Genomic DNA, 19,661 nt, shown 5'->3' with positions numbered 1-19,661 from the left:
TCATGTTAATGATATAATACTTCTCGAAACATTTTTTCCTGACAAATAATTATGTTTAGCTTCAATGCATGTTTTGAGTTTACTATTAGGATCGGATTATGTCATCTTTGTTGGGGAATATTTGTGGTTCACCGCTAGTTAAGTGGGCACATGATCTGCGTAGCCCAAGTGTAATCTAGACATGATGTTGTTCCCTAATTTTATGCTATCTTAGAATATCTTTATTTAACGTGAAAATAGCTATTTTGTTGAAGGCTAAACTGAACAACCGAATATCTCTTATTTAACCTTGGTATCATATTATCTTTAGATATCATTTTTGTGGTGTACTATAATTGTTGCAGAGTGAAAATGTTTGGACATTTGCCAAGCTAAGATACTGGTAATCGAAGGATTTACCAGTTAACAGAACAAGCAACAATGTGAAAGCATGAACTCTTTATAGGGTTTTGAGCCCTCGACATGTTGAACATGTGAGATCTACTTACCCAAGTGAGACATTTTTCTCAAAGCGAAAAACAGAGACACACATTGTTCTACGGACATACGTGCGTTGCACGTGCACGTTTACTAGTTTCGCTAAAAGTAGGAGACCATCATGAGCGTTTCCATCCCTTTGCCACACTACCTTAGAGCATCTACAGCCGGACCTCTCAAACCTGCCTCATACGCCCGAGCGAGCTGCCCGGTCATGTTTTTCCGACCTAGACAAACGCCTCAAACGGTTCTCAAACGCCCGGGCTAACGGACACCCCATATCCGGCCCAAATATGGGGCGTATATAGGGCGCCCGGACGTGCCCGGGCACGCCCGCCACGTCGGATCTGGCCCATGCTGGCTCATCCGACCCCACATATATTCGTCCCATCCGCTCGCAGGAGAAAACCCTAGCCACTCCACTTTCCTCCCCTCCGCCACCCGAGCTCATCTCCGGCATGGCAGGCAGCGGATCGGACTCCGACCACTCTGGATCCGTGACTGAGGTGTCATCCCGTGCGGGTTGGAGGAGGCAATGGTAGTCCGCATTGCACTCCGCCGCTCATGGGAGGACAGCGCCCGGCCGACGGACGGATCTGTCTGCCGCGACGACATAGCATTGGCTCACCGGGCGCTCGGGTCCTCTGATGCTGGATCCTCGCGGTCCCGACCAGAACACCTCTCCTTCCCCTTCACCGGTCGGACAGAGTATGAGTCCCACCAGGGCCGGGCGGCCCCGCCGTGGGAAGGAGAGGACAAGGGACGTCGAGGCCCGTATCGAGGCGGAAATGGTGGTGGCGCAGGTGGCGGCGCAGGCGGCCGCAGAGGAGGAAGTCATCCGCGCCCGCATTGTGAAGAAACGACAGCGAAGGAACACACACGCCCTTGCCCGAGAGCAGAATCGGACGGTCCGTGCCATGGCCGGACTGCCACCGAAGGAAAAGGAAGACAACTACGACGAGGACAGCTCCCGCGACGAGCAGATCCGGTTCGATCCGTACTGCGTCTTCGACCGATACTTCCGCGAGAAAGACGACAAAGGCACCAGGAAGAAAAATGGCAGCCATGGATGAACTCCACCATAACCAAACATGCCAAATTTTGATAGTCCGATGGCATGTAGTTTACTAGTGATGGAGTAGCCCGACGATGTGTGTGCATCGACGTAGTTGCATGAGTTTGTATGGATTTGAGATATGGTAATTAAGGTGTCCGGATGTGGACGCCATTATTTGAGGGATGCCCGGTCAGTGCCCGGGGATGTGCACGGACGCGTCCGTGGGTGTTTGAGGGGTCGGATTTGCCAAGTCAGGCTGTAGATGTTCTTATCCATTTCTCTCTTCACCCCTCCACCCCCACTCACAAGCAAACCACTACTACACGTCCCATTCCCTCTCCTTGCCGCGGGACACGGAGGAAGATCGTTCCAAGCGTCGCCGACGAGGCGGCCATGCGCCGGTGACAAGGCGGGTTGTGTCGTACGGTCCCTTGTGGATTCCTGAAGAGTCCTTGCGGTTCTGTCGAACGGTTCGTTCAAACACCGTAGATGCGATGCCTCCAAGATATCTACATGCACGGGGAGTAGCATCGGATGGTATGGTCGCACGGCATGGGGGCGTGGGAACTGGCTGACTGCGAATTTCACCGAACCTTACGTTTGAGCTTCCAATTTGGCATATTTTATCCAAACGGGACTAACGTTTGGAAATACGGAAGAACTCGGGGGGCAATTCGCAGTTGTTCCCACCACCGTCGCCACCATTTCCACTCCTCCAGATCCACCCTCCGTCCTCCTCCACCTCCCCGCTGCCAGCGTGCTTCCTCCCCGCCCCAACCACCCCGGCAGCCAGATCCCGCGAGCTCCCACCCCCACGCCCCTCCCGTGCGCGCGCTCGCGCGCGCCCTCCCCGAGATCCCAAGCTGGATACCGTCGAGAAGATCGTGGAGGACTTCGCCTCGGACATGGCCCTCAACCCCTTCTCCTCCGGCACCCGCCTCCGGTGAGCCCCGAACCCCGGAATTCCCTCCCGATCCGCCGCGGCAATGCCGCGAATCGCGCCTGCCTGCCTGCTTGCTTGCTCTGACCAACCGAGCTTTCTCCCTTCCTCCCTGCAGGGACATGATACGGGCGATACGCGCGAGCAAGACGGCGGCGGAGGAGCGGGCGGTGGTGCGGCGGGAGTGCGCGGCGATACGGGCGGCGATCAGCGGGGACGGGCAGGACCTGCGGCACCGCAACATGGCCAAGCTCATGTTCATCCACATGCTCGGCTACCCGACCCACTTCGGCCAGATGGAGTGCCTCAAGCTCATCGCCGCCGTCGGCTACCCGGAGAAGCGGATCGGCTACCTCGGCCTCATGCTGCTCCTCGACGAGCGCCAGGAGGTCCTCATGCTCGTCACCAACTCGCTCAAGCAGTAGGGCTCTCCCCCACCCCACCCCCTGTCTCCCTGCTGCTGCTGCAGAGTGTTTGCTTTCGTAATTGAGTAATGCTAGTGCTTGATTTGGGGGCAGGGATCTCAACCACTCGAACCAGTTCATCGTGGGGCTCGCGCTGTGCGCGCTCGGGAACATCTGCTCCGCCGAGATGGCCCGGGATCTGGCGCCTGAAGTGGAGAGGCTGATGCGAAGCAGGGATGCTAATACAAAGAAGAAGGTGCTTATCTTTGTACTGCAATTCAGTTTGTAGTCAGTGAATCCACTCATCAGTAGAGCTAGAGCATGTCCAAAATACGCATCTTCCTGAGGAATTGTCGGTATGTCAAGGTTTAGGATAAATGTGCGACCTAGGTTGCTTAAGAAACTGCACATTACTATGTAAGTCATTCACTATGGATTGTCATATACACAAATAGATCCTGGTGCTTTGTTCTGCAACAAAATGGGTGCATCTTGGCCCATCATTATTTTTGATAATATTTTTAATTTTTTTACTTGGCAGTTATCATTTTTGCTTCACACTTCTACACCACTGGCACAATACTTTCTTGGGTTCTCTTTGAAATCATGAGTTGTATGGAGGTATTATTCATGATATTCTTGTCTCTGTTTATTAGGCTGCTTTGTGCTCTGTAAGGATTGTAAGAAAAGTCCCGGATTTGGCGGAAAACTTCATGGGTCTCGCTGTATCATTACTGAAGGAAAAACACCATGGGGTTTTGATATCTGCAGTTCAGCTCTGCACCGAGTTGTGTAAAGCCAGCAAAGATGCACTGGAGTACCTGAGAAAGGTAATGGCATTTTTTTATGTTACACCTGAGGTCTGTTTTGACAATAAATGGATTACGACAATGATCGATAATTATATTTATAGTTGTAGCCCATCATGTGTTAATGTAACATCTCAACTATTTATGATAGTGAAGTTTATTGGTAGAAAGTTTTACACCTTGTAGCTTTCAAGAATCCAAGCTGCAATGTTTCATAATAGAAAATATTCTTTGACCTGCAGTCTACATCTTATGTTTCAAATTACTCTAATTGATTCCATATATTATCTCCCAAGATCATCAATGCATCAAATCATATTTTGTTTTTTACTCTCTCCGTCCCAAAATAAGTGTCTCAACTTTATACTCCCTCCGTCTCAAAATAAGTGTCTCAAGCTTAGTACAACTTTGTACTAGAGTTAGTACAAAGTTGAGACACTTATTTTGGGACGGAGGGAGTACTAACTTTAGCACAAAGTTGTACTAAACTTGAGACACTTATTTTGGGGCGGAGGGAGTAGCATTTAACTGAGTACTTTACAAGTTTTAAATGACATTACCTGACACACGACCTATCCTCTAACTCAATATTTCATTGCAGAACTGCATCGAAGGTCTGGTCCGAATACTTAGAGATGTCTCCAATAGTTCATATGCTCCTGAGTATGATGTTGCTGGCATTTCGGATCCTTTCTTGCATATCCGGGTTCTTAAACTTATGCGTATGTTGGGTCAAGGTGACGCAGATTGCAGTGACTATATGAATGATATTCTCGCTCAGGTGATTGCTTAATACCTGTCGTCTTTGGTTTTGCATGCACATGCACAATACTGTCATTTATTGTTGTCCGTGCAAAGCATGATGATTTGATCAATTCCTATTGCTTGATTTATTTTTTAGTTCTAGTTTTATCTGGTTCCTTAATCTGTATTGGCAATGGTTAACTATGTATTCTTTTTAAGATGATATGCAACATCAGTAACTTAAGTGATCTTAGGCAACCGAGCTACAATGTGGGGAAACATATATTTTAACTGTTCAAATCACAATAGTGGAAAGCGTCAGACAACAATATCTGCTTGAAAGTGCAATAATAAATCATGACAATTGGCAAAGTCTTGAGAGAGTAAAGAGAAGCAGATTGAGGCTCCGTTGAAAAAGGCGATGCCTAGGTGGCGCTTAGTCACGCTTAGGTGCTAGGCAACGGCCAAACGCCTTGCCTAGGGCATAAGCAGTAGTCTAGGTAGGGCAAGCAAGAAATTGTCCATTCCAGCAAGAAATCATACCATATTGCACTTGCAGGACAAATGAGCCATATTCCAATGGTAGCAGCTGGTAGTTTACTCATTTACATGTTATACTCCCTCCGTTCCTAAATATTTGTCTTTCTAGACATTTCAAATGACTACTACATACGGATGTATGTAGACATATTTTAGAGTGTAGATTCACTCATTTTGCTCCATATGTAGTCACTTGTTGAAATGCCTAGAAAGACAAGTATTTAGGAACGGAGGGAGTAATTAGTGGCATACACATATAATACCCAAAATACATCCCTGGTAGTAAAAAATGTACGGCTGCCTAGGCTGCGCCTACGACGCTTAAGTGTCGCCTAGATGAGGAAAGAAACTGCACACGCCAAACCAAATTGTTCTAAATTAAAACACACTGACAAGCTTAGAACACAGTCATGAACTTCTAGACTCGAGCAACTTAGCAGCGTGAGATGAAAGAAAAACCTTGCTGAACTTTATTGTTACATCACACAAGTAATTGAACCCAGCAACTCGAAACCCAATGGGAGCACGTAATACATGGCTCAAGAACCAAGCTAACAATCCTACAACAAATCTGCAGTGAATTCTGACATATCTCTTGTTGACCTTCTTCCAGTCAGGGGATAGGCTTATAATATTGTAATGTTATGCAACACCGTGAGCTCAGTTTTGCTCTTTTTTTGGTCTGAAGAACAATTTTTGCATACTTAATCCATTACTCATGTAGTTCACGTTGTGTTAATTACTGACTTGCTTTATACTGTTCTTCCTTTGGTTCCAGCTTAGGGTAGTGCTGCATGTGTGTTGAATTAGAAGACCCATGAAAGATTAATTTTTCCTCCCTATTTACTGAAAATTTACCACAATGTGCATTTCTTTTGGTAATCGGCACTTGTTTGCATTTTACATTGGAAAAATAACCGTGGTATTTTTTTCCAGGTCGCAACAAAAACTGAGTCAAACAAGAATGCTGGAAATGCCATCTTATATGAATGTGTTGAGACTATAATGGGTATTGAAGCTACTAGCGGTCTACGTGTCCTGGCTATTAATATTCTGGGTAGATTCTTGTCAAACCGCGATAACAATATAAGGTTAATTTTCTATTTATTTTGATCTTGATTGCTTTTTTTTTTCCTGTAAAATAAGGTGTCTGTGAAGACTTCTACTCTTTTACCTTTCTCTTTTACCTGCTAGTTGTAATAGGGAAGTACATTGAACTTGCAGCTTTAGTTTATAACTGTAGCTTCAGCTATAATTGTTTTCTTGTGATGATACATCAAACAATTGTGTCTCTATTTTTTCTCCAAACAATTATATCAACAAAAATGTTTATCATCTGTTCCGTTCTGGGGTAAAATTTTCACTGTTCATCTATTTTTTCTTTCAGATATGTTGCTCTGAACATACTTATGAGGGCCATTACAGTAGATTCACAAGCCGTACAGAGGCACAGGGTGACAATATTGGAGTGTGTAAAGGTAACAGTACGTAAAACCCTGTCTGATATGCTGAGTATTTGTCTTCTACTGGGGTTTGGGGACCAATGTATGTTCAGTATCAGAATAAGGGCTCTCTCAGTTAATTTCTCAGCCTCCGAAGGCCCACACTTGTGAAAAATTCAATATGTTAGTACAGTCCTCCCAGAAAAAAGAGAGAAAAATCTGCCTTAACTTTTCTTTATCTTCTATGATGTTTGTATTTCTCTCATCATCATCTCTCTTTCTCTCTCTCTCTCTCTCTCTCCTGAATTTTGTGAATCAAAACATGTCCCTATACAAGAATAGCCAGAAATGCTAGGTTATTCCTTTACTACGAGTCTGCTTGTGTTGTAAATACCTTTCCCCAATGCTTTGCATATTTAGTCTAACTTCTTATCATGAATTCATATTTCCCTGCTCCCTTGGAATAGATAGCTTCCTACTTGCTAAAGCTTGATTCATTTTGTCTGGGCCTTTGGGGGCATAGTCATGTTTGGATATTGCTGCTCTTTCAGAGCAATATTTAACTCACGGTTTTACACTACACTGATATATAAGTAACTCAAACATTTCTGTACAGTAATTCAGTGTTGCAATCTTTCAGGCTGTAATTAACATTTCCATTTATTAATTCTGGAACCTTAGTTCTGCTATTTTGGCTTGTAACATTTTCAATCACCTGTGCACTTTTCAGGACGCCGATGCCTCCATTCGCAAAAGGGCCCTGGATCTTGTTTATTTGTTGGTCAATGATACAAATGTGAAGCCTCTGACCAAAGAGCTCGTCGACTACTTACAAGTAGCTGATCCAGACTTCAAAGAGGATCTCACAGCCAAGATATGCTCCATAGCTGAAAAGTTGGTATTTCTCTCTTTTTTTTGGGGGGGGGGGGGGGGGTCCTTATGATGTATGGCACGCTTAACAAGGTTGCATCTCTAATAGGTTTTCTCAAGAAAAGTTATGGTATCTTGATCAGATGTTCAAGGTTTTATCCCTGGTAAGTACCAAAATAAAAGTGGATCTATCTTGTATCTGAAAGGTTTGCAGTCCAGAACATACTGGTATTAGCAATTCAGCTTCTTTGTTACGATCTTGTTGGAGCTAGTAGGAAGACTTATCATTGTTGCTTTCTCGATCTGTTTTATGGGGAAGTCTGTGCACATAGTACACACCGGGACTAGCAAGTGAGGGTATCACAGACTATCACTATCATTGACCACCATTGACAATACTGCATGAGAATATCAAGGTTGCAGAGAGAATTTGATTTTGCAGGCTACTGTTGGTACCTGTTAGTTAAGTGGTTTGATTTTGGTTTTGCGGGCTAGATTGCGAAACTGTTGGTTAAGTAGTTTGAAATAGTTGGCCGACAAAGATTTTACTAGAATCATCAAGCATGTGTTGTTTTGTTCACAATCATTAGAAATCTAAGAAAAGCCTAGCCATCTGGGAAATAAAATGTCTAATAATGGCTATTGGAAATGTATGTATTCATGTTGATACTATTGAATGCATATGAATGCTTGCACCTACAAATGGAACAACACATACCTCCAGTTCTGCAGGTTAAATGTTCCTCAATGACCAATAGATAAAAACAAATTCGAATTCATGTTGCACTTTTATCGATTAACAGGCTGGAAATCATGTGAAAGATGATGTGTGGCATGCCCTTATTGTTGTAATAAGCAATGCGTCTGAACTTCAAGGATACTCAGTGAGATCATTATACACGGCTTTACAAGCATACAGTGAACAGGTATGGATTTAGTTTTTATTCTTTATAATGTATGCCATTCCATTCCATCCTTCTTAATATCTCAGTCTATCTGACGTGTAACCTTTTTGACATTACATATTTACACTACAGGGAAGTTTACTGAGAGTAGCTGTTTGGTGCATTGGTGAATATGGTGAAATGCTAGTGAACAATGTTGGCATGCTTGAAGCTGAGGGACCAATCACGGTGAGTGCACACTCTTGTAGGCCATGCTATTCTTGATGTTCTGAACTACCTGGACAGCTTCTAGCTCAATTTTAAGTTTCACCTACTCCAATAGCTGGCACATATATGTCACAAGATTTTCATTCCCCATTATTGTTTCCATTCTCCTTTCTGCTTTCATGAACTATCTTTCAATGATTCCTGGTAGTATTTCTCGGCAAAAAATTTCATTTAATTATTTGGTGTTTAGTTCAAGAGAATCTTATAGTATGAGTAAATTCCATTGTGGGTAAAAACAGCTTGTGAGGTGGATGCAACTATGTACGGAACTTTACAATGGTTTGTTTCGGTCACAAAGCTTGATTAGCGGGCTCAAAGGCCAGTTGTGCTAATAATGCTTAGTCAGCATCCAACGGTGAAGTGTTCTGGTCGTGGGCTCTCAGTCCCATGAACTTTTGCAAGGCTAATATTCCATTTGGTAGTATTATTTTTTCTATGGTATTGTTGCCAGACATCATGCCAAGCACATCAACCTGTGCAGGTAACAGAATCTGATGCTGTGGATGCTGTTGAGCTAGGTCTTAACCGTTACTCTGCAGATGTGACAACTAGGTCTATGTGTCTAGTTGCACTTTTGAAGCTCTCCTCACGGTTTCCATCTATGTCGGAGTAAGATATCTTTCAACTTGACCTAGTACTGTAGTTGCATAACTTCTAAAAACATACTAGCTCAAAGCTGCAATTTTTTTTTAATAAGGAACCATTTGAATTTGTTCTTTTGGTTCTCCTGTATCCATAATATTTCCAGTAATTTCTGAATACTGCAAAACTATGTAATGCTGTATTGATGTCTACCCTATGGTAGTCATATGGTGTATTTGGTACATGTTTTTCTCATCTTTTTGTACATACTACTGCCATTGTGTATTTGTTTATAATTTTCTCATCTTTTTGGCATCTCTGCAAACTTACCTTCTCTACAAATTCACATCTTTTAGATGCTTGCCGTGGTACCAGGTTGTAACCTGGAAATGCTTTAGCATGTTAATGTAAATAACGTTAACTACTACCAACTGCTTCTTGCATTATATTACTGTTATGTTAAATCGTATGATTTAACTTTTTAACAGGAGGATAAAACAAATAGTTGCCCAGAATAAAGAGAATATGGTGCTTGAACTACAGCAAAGATCAATTGAATTCGGTTCCATTATACAAAGACATCAGTCTATCAGGTGGGTTACAGAACTTCTAAATATTACTCCCTCCGTCCCATAATATAAGAGCGTTTTTGACACTACATTTGTGTCAAAAACGCTCTTTATAATGGGACGGAGGGAGTACTGCATAAACTTTCTCTTTTATCCTGGTACTTATGAATGGTATTAACCTTAGAGAAATGTGGTATGTGCAGGTCATCTTTGCTTGAACGTATGCCTGTACTGGATGAAGCTACTTATCTTGTGAAGAGGGCTAGTGCTACACAAGCAACTATTCCAGCATATAAGCCTGCAGCAGTCACTCCTGGAGGCCTTAAGCTTCCTAATGGTGTAGCAAAACCTGCTGCAGCTCCATTAGTTGATTTGCTTGATTTAAGTTCTGACGATGCACCAGTCACTTCCGCTGCTTCTGCTACTACAGCACCTAGTGATTTTCTACAAGACCTTTTGGGAATTGGTGGGACAAATTTATCAACTGCAGGCATTTTGTTTTGCATTTCCATTATTGTTCTCATGGACGTGCCTTGTTATTTTGCTTCTCACTTGACGTAAATGGAGCTAGATGGTACTTCATATCCTCACCATAGACATACTAAGTTCCTTTCGTTTTGTTCAGGAGCACCTTCATCTGCAAGCACAGATATTCTAATGGATCTTCTATCCATGGGATCGTCTCCATCACAGAATGGTCTGCCAGCTCCAGCCCAAGGTAAAAGTAACTCTAATCGTAACAATGACCTTATTTTCTGTTTTTGTAGCCATTACTGATCTGTCTAACACTTCTGTATAACAGAGAAAAAACCTGTTTCTGCTGCACCTCAAGTTGGTTCTCTTGTACCTGAACCTATGGATCTACTCGGCAGTTTGTCATCAAGTGCATCTATTTCTGGTTAGTTTTGTTGATGCTAACAGTACCAGTTGCTTCCTCTGTATCTGTTTATCGCCAGTGCCAAATTGTAACACTTGTGCCTCAGGAACTAAATCCACTATTGCTGCACCTCAAGCTGTGGATCTGCTTGACGGTTTGTCACCAAGTACATCCGTTTCTGGTAAGTTTAGTTTTAGAGTTTTGAAAGGAAGAACTGGCCTTGATATGTCCATGTTACTAAAAATTCTATTTGAGCAGGACTTGAAGATACTCGCCCGTCAATAACGGCTTTCCAGAGTGCAACTTTGAAGATCACCTTTGATATCAGAAAACAGCCTGGAAAGCCACAAGAGGCTACCATCCATGCCACTTTTACAAATTTGACATCTAGCAATTATACAGATTTCATTTTTCAGGCAGCTGTTCCAAAGGTAACATCATGTTCCCTTGGGTCAAGGAAATATAGCCTAAAATTGTGGTGCATTCTTGTTTCTTTGTTTTATTGACTAAAGGCTGAAATATTTTCTTATACTGATGGAATGTTCCTTATGCTTTCCAAAATGATACCACAGTTCATTCAATTGCGACTGGATCCAGCTAGCGGTAACATTGTTCCAGCTAACGGGAAGGGTTCAGTCACACAAGGTTTCAGTGTCACGAATAATCAGCATGGGCAGGTTTGATTTGCATCCTTCACTTTGGGTTCATCTTCCTGACTAGATTGAATTGCATTCCACATTGGGAATTTACGCTCCGTTTACAGCTGAGACTATCCTATAATGCATAGTGCATCATTTCCATTTATGTGCCAGTTAACAGCATGACAGCATGTACATAGCAGGCTGAGAAGTGAATTGTCTGTAGAGTTCGATAGTGCTATTATAAGAAGAGAGTCGATTATTCCATCAGTTATCAGAGACTAGACTCTAGATTGCTTATCATGTCGTCATACTATGGTAGCACCTGGATAAATAACCTTTTGATACATGAACACGGTTCTTGAAATGCCATGATTACGGAATGAGTTTATTTGGTTTCTCTTTGATGTTTTGTACTTATCGTTTCTGCCCTGCTGCGATGGCTGATTTATCTTCGTCACCTCTGTTATGATTTTGGTGCAGAAACCGCTTGCAATGCGTATCCGGATGTCTTACAAAGTGAACGGCGAGGACAGGTTGGAACAAGGCCAAGTCAGCAATTTTCCACCTGGAGTATAGTGCCATTTGTGTGTAACCTATGTTTTGTTGTGATAGTTATGTTCATTTCATGTGTTCGGGGCAGAGGGGAGATTCTATCTCTTGTTATACTTTTTCGGCTCCTGTTCCCCATTTGAGGGCACTTAAACAGATAGTTCGGCTTGCCCATCATTGTCTCAATATATAGTGTATAGTAGTTACAGCAGTGTAAAATATTTGGAATCATCATAATGTATTTTCATGCATGTGTATTTCACATTCAAAGATAATCAAAATTATTCGGCCTGCCCTTTTGAGTTATTTTGGAAAGGTCCCTTTGAGTTATTAAACAATAGATGGAAATACATGCTGCAATCATAGTTGTCGGGGAATTTCCATAGTTATATTAGGTAAATCATGATGGAAATCAAAATCTATTAAGACCCAGACACTTATTTTGGATCGGAGGGAGTATCAACTAAGAAACTATTACTCCTGCAGTTAGGAAAAAATGGAGTACCATAGAGTCCAACACAATTAGACAATATATATGTTCATCACAAACCATAAGCATATTTATAGAAATCAGATGACCGAGTAGCCAAAAGAGAAAAAGTCATGGGAATGATATCTTTGTGTAGTGCATGGTGCTTGAATCTCAATGAAATTATTGGTGTTGTAACCGCCTCCTCTCCCCAAATCACCATTTTCCTACAAATTCTCTAATTCAAGCCCCCATTCTAAATCGCCATAGACCCTTTGGTGCCTCTTCATGTCTCCACTTTATCCATTATCAGATAAATGATCTTCTCCAATTCGACCTCACATTTCAAAATTGCCATGGATCCTTTGGTTTTAATGTGTGGCTCCACTTCATCCGCTATCGGAAGATGGATTGGCTCTCCACGGGCTAACACGACTGCTTCTTGGTGTGCCTCCTCCGTCAGCTCATCCACACACTCAACCGCTTCCTTCCGCCTGATACGGACCTAAAGGCACCAGCGTCACCACCGACACGTCCCGTGTTTCTCGCCTTCATCATGCACAACATTGTTTACCGTGCTCGCTGGCAACAACTTCAACATAATGGACTGCATACATAGTTTTCTCCTCCCCGTCGTCGACGGTGCCCTCCGTCGCCACCGACTCATTAGTGTTTTTCGCTTTCATCATCCACTACATTATGTACCGTGCTCGCCAACAACAACTTCAACATAATGGACCACATACATAATTTTTCTCCTCCCTGACATCGAAACACATCATGATGTGCAACGTATGCATATGACCTTTAGAAGCCCTATATCATTCCAAAGTCTCAATTAGTGTAAGAAATTATGGTGCTATTGTCTAAATTGTAAACATTATTTTCATTTACATTTTCAATCAAATAATCTTCAATGATATTTTTTTGAAAACTGGAATTGATTGTCATTTATTCAGAGTTTTGGGGCAAATCTGAGTTCAACATATCCTTTATAATCCTATGTGACATGAAACCAAGTCTTACATACATACGATAAATGCAACCTTCCTAATTAAATTATGAGCGGCACAATATATCATTCATCGAACGTAAACGACTCTGAATTCCTTGGGAGCACCGTGTAAACCTTTTTTTCTCACCATTGGTCCAAAGATGGACATACTCTTTTCCCGATCAGATAACTTTGACATATCGTCTTTGAGTTTTATTAAACAAATTTTATTGAAGGTCATTTTTGTATTATACTTTTGAATTTTGGATTAAAACCTTATTGAATTAAATATAGTTTAAATGTACAAAAATTATAAAAAATAATAAATAACATTTAGGCATGTCATTTAAATGCCTTTTTATTTAATACTAAACTTTTTTTATCTCCTATGACTAATTTTGTCTCTAAATTGTAATATTATTTTCAGTCATATTTTTCATATTAAATTATCTTAACCGTTTTTCTCTTATTGTAGTTCATGACACCACAACGTTGATAAATCCAATATATATACAACCGAAACGTTACCATTAAACGTACTATAGTACTGAAAGTATGAAAAATGATAATTGCTTAACTATTGTTATTTATTTCAAACAATTATAATTTTCAGTGTTGTAGTTAATCTATCAAAATAATAATTTAGTAGATACATGTGTGACATGCATAAACATCAGATACTATAATAATAAGTAGAAGTTTTATCATAGATAATATTCCTTTTATATAACGTCTATCGTAATATGAACTCTACGAGGTCTACATGTACATGAATAAAGTTGGATTCAACTTTTCTTACTACTTTTAAATCTGGTTTACAATTTTCTTAACCACCTTTTTATTTCCTATTTGTCTATAGTATATTGTAAAATAGGTCAGTACAACACCATTTAGCACATGCAAACCGAGTTTCACCGTTAAATATATATCTTGCTTATACTTCGCTTAAAGTAACCTCAGAGCACTTGGAAGAGATCATATTTTGGAGTCTTCTAGCGAGTCGATGACGCAAGGACATGGCATTTCTTCAGAATGTTAAAGAAAATTGCAGGTGCCCCGAGAACTATGGAATGTGGTCATGAACACATTCTCCAAATATATACATGGGCGTTCTAGAGTCTTATGAGGGCATGTATAATGGTGTTAGCTTAGGAGTGCCATGTAGGATAAACGTTGAGGTGAAGGAGAGATAAATCATAAGAAAATGTTTGTCTTCTATTATTTAAGAGATGATCTCTTAACAACAATATGTCTCACCATGTTTTTAGGAATAGCTAGTTATTAAAGATAATGCTAAGAGATAACCCATTGTAGTTATACTTTTATTGTGATCTTTAAACTACCTGCAAGGCTTAAGATAAGACTGTCTTATCAACCACTGTACATGCCCTGATAATCTTGAATCATGTGTATAGGAAAGGATAAACTACAAGCTCGGATATGAAACCTAAGACACAATTTTTGACAGTTGACTGGGAGTTTCACTAATGCATCTTTCACTTCTCCAACATCTTTCCTAACTAGTACTATTACATTATTAAATTGCACCAGACATTGGGAATTCAAGTTCCGGTACAGTGAGTCTATTCTATAATACATAGTACATCATTTTCATTCATGTGCCCACTGCCAGAGTATACATACCAGGCTGAGAAGTATAGTCTGCAGATTTTACATAGTCTAGATGCTTGTAAGTTCAAGATTATTTTTATAAGAGAAGGGTTGATCATTGCATCAGTTATTAAGGACTAAACTTAGAACATCTAGCATGTCGTACCATGATAGTACACAAACACGATTCTTTAAATGCCATGGTTACAGAACTTGCATTATGTGGCCTTTGATTATTGCTGATTTATCTTTGTTACCTCTATTCCGTTGAGCACACAAAAACCGCTTGCCAGGCTTATACGTATGTCTTGCAAAATTAAAGGTGATGACAGGTTGGAACAAAGTTAAGCCAGCAATTTTCCTCCTGGGTAATAGTACATTTTGTGTGTATCATTATCATGTATGGTGTGATGGTTCTCTTCATTTCACGTGTTTGGGACGTAGGGAAGATATCTTTTTATCTCGTCCTGCTTACGGTCATGCAGTAACCGCAAATGCTTGACTCCCACCGGCTTGTGAACAGGCTCCGCGACGTATGCCAATCTAGATTTCCTAACTAAATTTTCAAGATCTATTTTACCATCTGATTAACCAACTTCTTTTCTAATCTAGTGGTTATCACAACTTAACAACTATAAACCGAGCCTAGTCATGTAAATATACCTTGCTACTCTGCACTTAGAAGAGATCTTGTTTTGGATCTTCTAGCAGGTCGATGAACCAAAACGGAAGGACATTTTCCACTACGCATAAAGAAATTCAAGCTAGCCTTTGGATCCATGGAATGCTGTCACCACACTATGATGCACACATTCCCCAGATATTTTGAAAGTTGAGCGGGAGTTCTGCTACTGCATTAAACAAAGGAAGAAACTAGACAAGTGTCTAACAAAAAAAAGGGAAATAAAGAAAGAAAAGGAAACAGAACATCAAAATTAAAGGTGTTGTCTTACAAAATGAAGTTACCTGCTACAAATGTGAGCATACAACACGTAAGATGGGCAATTTGAGTGTTCTGGTTGGCTGTATCTGTGTTACGACTTACGAAACATGAGCGTATGTTTTGGCATTGATTTGTTTTTTTTGTAGTAGATGTATAATTTGATTGACACGCATAACCCAAGCAGTAGTAGGCCAAAGGCAGATTTCTGAAGCATACAAAATTTATTTACTTAAACAAGAACTATATAGTGTTCCAGGTGAAAGAAACTTCAAAATGTATGGCTTATTCATATGCCATCGCATCATTCCGCATCTTGGAAGAAGGAAATGAATGCTCATGCAATATGCTGGTCATCACATCCAAGGCCTTGATCCGGATCAAGCGGCACTCCTCAAGCTCACAAGGCCCGGACAAGCTGAAGGTGACAAGCTTGCTCTCTCTCTTCATCCAATCACACATCTTTGTGGCCTCATTTGCCATACCCACCATTGCAGCAACAAGAGCGGCAGGTTGGTGTCCTCTGAGGTGGTTCACAAGGCCCAAGGCGCACACGCGAATCACGCTGCTCTGCTGGACGATGTCATCAGAAGGCTTAGCGCCATGGTTCAGCAGCTCACACATCAGTTCGGCCTCCTTGGCGATACACACAAAAGCAACGGCAGAAGGAACACCAATTTCACCCCCTCTGCCGCAGATCGAAAGTGCAAACTTCTTGATAAGGCTGCTCTGAATGATAGTGCTGACTGGTAAGGTGTCGGCCGTGCTAAGTCGCACCCGAATCTTCCATTTGGACTGGAGCTCCTCCTCCATCTCGAGACAAAATCTGACAACAGCAGCACACATCTCAGCACAAGTGGAAATTTGTGAATCATCATGATACTCTTCAAGATAGCTGCGATAGTCGGACCACTTAACGGAACCGTGCAGTGGCAGCAGCCTTTCCCACCCCCATAGCTTCTCCAAAAGACTTTCTTCTTTCCTCTTACTCTTTTCACCACCTTCAATATTTTTCTTAGACTGAGAATTCAATGCATCTGAATTAGTGCCACCCCCTGTGCTGTTTGCTGCTCCATCAGCAGGAATGCCATCCCCATCACCACCAGCACCATTTCTATTGGGAGGTTCTTCCCTATCAATCTTGTGCCCAACAGCAGCAACAACAGAAGATTCTTCTAGTATCTCAATCATAAAATTAAAGGTATAGTACCGGATCCTGCGGCTGTCCATTATCTCATCAGGTATGAGATCATCATAGAAATCAATAGGCTTGTTATTTTTACTCATCCACGCGCACATCATTTCGGCCTCCCTTGCCATACCCAGCATGGCAGCGGTGGCAGCAACGAAATTGACCGAAGTATGCCGGTTCATAAGGCACAAGGCACACATGCGTATCTCTATGCCCTGGTCGACCAAGTAATCATCAGTGGGATCAGTGCCACGCCTCAGCAACTCACACGTCAGGTCATCCTCCTTGGCAATGCACAACAAGGCGGCACCGGAAACATCATCCCGGAGAGTGGATTTTCTGAACCTTGAAGCACCATCCAAGACTGCACCGAGATATGCGCGGACGATGACTGAACGTGCACGCTGGTGGATCAGGCAGCTCAGAACGATCGATTTCCTCATCGGCAAGACCATCTCCTCCCAAGATTTCATCCAGATCTTCTTCCACTCGGACACGAGTTGCTCCTCCTTGACGAGACAAGCCTCGGAGAGAGCGGCTAGCCTTCTAACTACGGCAACATTGCGGCGGTGATACTCTTCAAGGTAGGCGCTATAGTCAGACCACAACACATTATTACCTTTGTGTAGCAGTCTGTCCCATCCCCATAATTTCTCCAAGAAATCATGATACTTGATGATACTTGGCCGCGGCAACTGCTTTGTAACTGTGTCGTACTCCTCACTCTCCTCCATCTCTTCGATGCGATAAGTAAAATGCTTCCTCTCTGCCTCTTCTTCCCTTCGCCTGGCCTTCTCCCTGCGCCTGCGCCTGGCCTCCTTCACGATGTCGTCCAAACACCCGCCTTTGGCCTCCATCCGCTTCTTCGCTATGGGTCCAAAGTGGCCGCAAAGACGGTGCCGGTCTGATATATGGTTAATTCCTACCCGTCTAAAGGAATGAAAGGATGGGGGCTGGAGAGGGGATTGGAGGAGTAGAAACGCTATAGATGAAATGGGCTAATGACTAGGGTGATCTATTAACTTGTTGAGGGTAAGAGGTAAGACTGACCTACTCAAGGCTATTTATATCTTTGACACATCATTACTTGCCATTTTCTGTCATGAGTTTAGATGGAAAGAATTTGTGTAGAAGGAAAGAAACAAATCATGTAATTGTATAGGGATCCGGCTTGCCTGCTCCCTCCTCATGCTCCCATCCGTGCCCCCACTTCATCCTACGGTTGTATAGAAGGAGAGAAACAAATCATGTAACCGCCTCAGGCATGCACAAACCATGTTAGGTATTTTGTTTAGTTGTTCAAAATGAGTTATTTGAGAAAAAAAGAACTAAGATTACAGCAAACATCTGTCAGACCATTATTTTTCAAGTGATGCTTAATTATTATGGTATACTCGTTTGACACACTTCAAAATTAGTTGTCTTTAATCAAAGTGTTGTTTGTAGCCCAAATCCTTTGCGGTTAGAATTCGGTGACCCCAAGTTTGGAATAACTTGTTGTCCATGCTTGTTGTTCCACATCAAAATATAAGTCCCAAATTTAAGCGATTAATTTGGAAAACAAAAAATGGAACTTAATTATAAAATGTTTTTGTTATGGAATGGCTGGCATCCGTGGAATACTAGAAAGAAAAAACAGATTATTTCCCCATAGCATTACAATTTTTTTCTTCATGAAACATTGCACACGCGTGAAATACTCAGCAACATTTGCCAAAAAAGTTCAGATTTTGAATTTTATTGTTTTTCTTAATTTACTGTTCACCCGAATGCATGTGCACACGGGATCCAAAACTCCATGTTCCATGTTAAACGACTTAGTTTTGGGAAATCCTAGTTGGTACGTGTACCATGCTGCCTCTTTTTTTGTACGATAAGATCATGCTATCTCACCATAGGTTTTTTTCCCGATTGCTTCATGATCATTTGTGCCACTCTTCCTACTCTAGGAAGAATTTCTTACCAGACAATTATTTCGTACCATTACTTATATATGTTCTCTTTGTGGTATATAACTGACAGTATATTTAATGTTGTCTCATCCAGCCGTTTGTGGCTTTGATTTATTTGATTAGCCTTTGTTATTTGTGCTCCTTTTCTGAGCTGTACCTGGATTACAGACTATGTTTTTTCTTGGACCTGATTAATAATATGGCTGCATGCATCTATCCGATGGCAGAGGCCGGGGGTGACCTCCTTTTCAAAAAAAAAAACTGACAGTTTAATGAGCCACATCAGTGGAAGATAGAGCAAGAAAACGGATGCGCTAATGCGCAACTGCTTTCACGCTAGTTGTTTAATCACACTCATATGGTTTCAGCGGGTGAGCCGGAAACAACGAAATGGATGGTGCATGAGGACCACACCAGCTATAATTAACAGACACCTGAACAAGGATGATGGATGTTTTCTGTAATAGAAGAAGATGTTAGTATGTTACTTTCATACATTGCATGAGTTTTGAAATACGCCGTATATTAGGTTTCTGACCAACAATTACTCTATTAGTATAGCTTTTATATGTGACACAAAACTGGTGTCATTAGATCATATTTGGAAGAACCTATTTGTGGCAGTGATTTTGTATCACAAAAGTCAGATACTAATAGTGTAATTGTTGACCATAGCTAACCAAATCAAAAAGGCGGTGCATTTTCAGTGGGAGGGGGCCTAAACAATCACCGGTCATAATAATTAGTGGAAGCAGCTATCACAGATTATGTACACTACCATAACGCTACATTTGCAAGATCAATCGCGGTGTATCTCACTTAAACCCTGC

At 41.7% G+C, this 19,661-nt stretch overlaps 1 protein-coding gene across 2 annotated transcripts; it reads left to right on the top strand.

Annotated features, from left to right (window-relative positions):
* The first annotated feature begins 2,182 nt into the window (after positions 1–2,182).
* LOC123128870 (AP-1 complex subunit gamma-2) lies at positions 2,183–11,979 on the top strand. 2 transcript variants are annotated; one of them, XM_044548979.1, is made up of 20 exons: positions 2,183–2,477; positions 2,593–2,895; positions 2,993–3,134; positions 3,535–3,708; positions 4,289–4,468; positions 5,908–6,062; positions 6,359–6,449; positions 7,144–7,307; positions 7,393–7,447; positions 8,087–8,209; positions 8,321–8,416; positions 8,937–9,064; positions 9,526–9,630; positions 9,810–10,072; positions 10,232–10,324; positions 10,409–10,504; positions 10,590–10,664; positions 10,742–10,914; positions 11,056–11,160; positions 11,605–11,979. In XM_044548979.1, the coding sequence occupies exons 1-20, from the start codon at positions 2,440–2,442 to the stop codon at positions 11,698–11,700; spliced, it is 2,655 nt and encodes an 884-aa protein (XP_044404914.1). In that variant the 5' UTR covers positions 2,183–2,439; the 3' UTR covers positions 11,701–11,979. The 2 variants fall into 2 exon arrangements, with proteins under 2 accessions (XP_044404914.1, XP_044404913.1); XM_044548978.1 differs by having other exon boundaries at positions 9,810–10,096.
* The last annotated feature ends 7,682 nt before the right edge of the window (positions 11,980–19,661 follow it).

This window comes from Triticum aestivum, chromosome 6A (assembly GCF_018294505.1).
Source record: "Triticum aestivum cultivar Chinese Spring chromosome 6A, IWGSC CS RefSeq v2.1, whole genome shotgun sequence".
In the NCBI taxonomy this organism is placed as follows: domain Eukaryota; kingdom Viridiplantae; phylum Streptophyta; class Magnoliopsida; order Poales; family Poaceae; genus Triticum; species Triticum aestivum.
The sequence above is the reverse complement of the archived record's forward strand: the minus strand, read 5'-3'. Positions and strand labels throughout refer to the sequence as shown.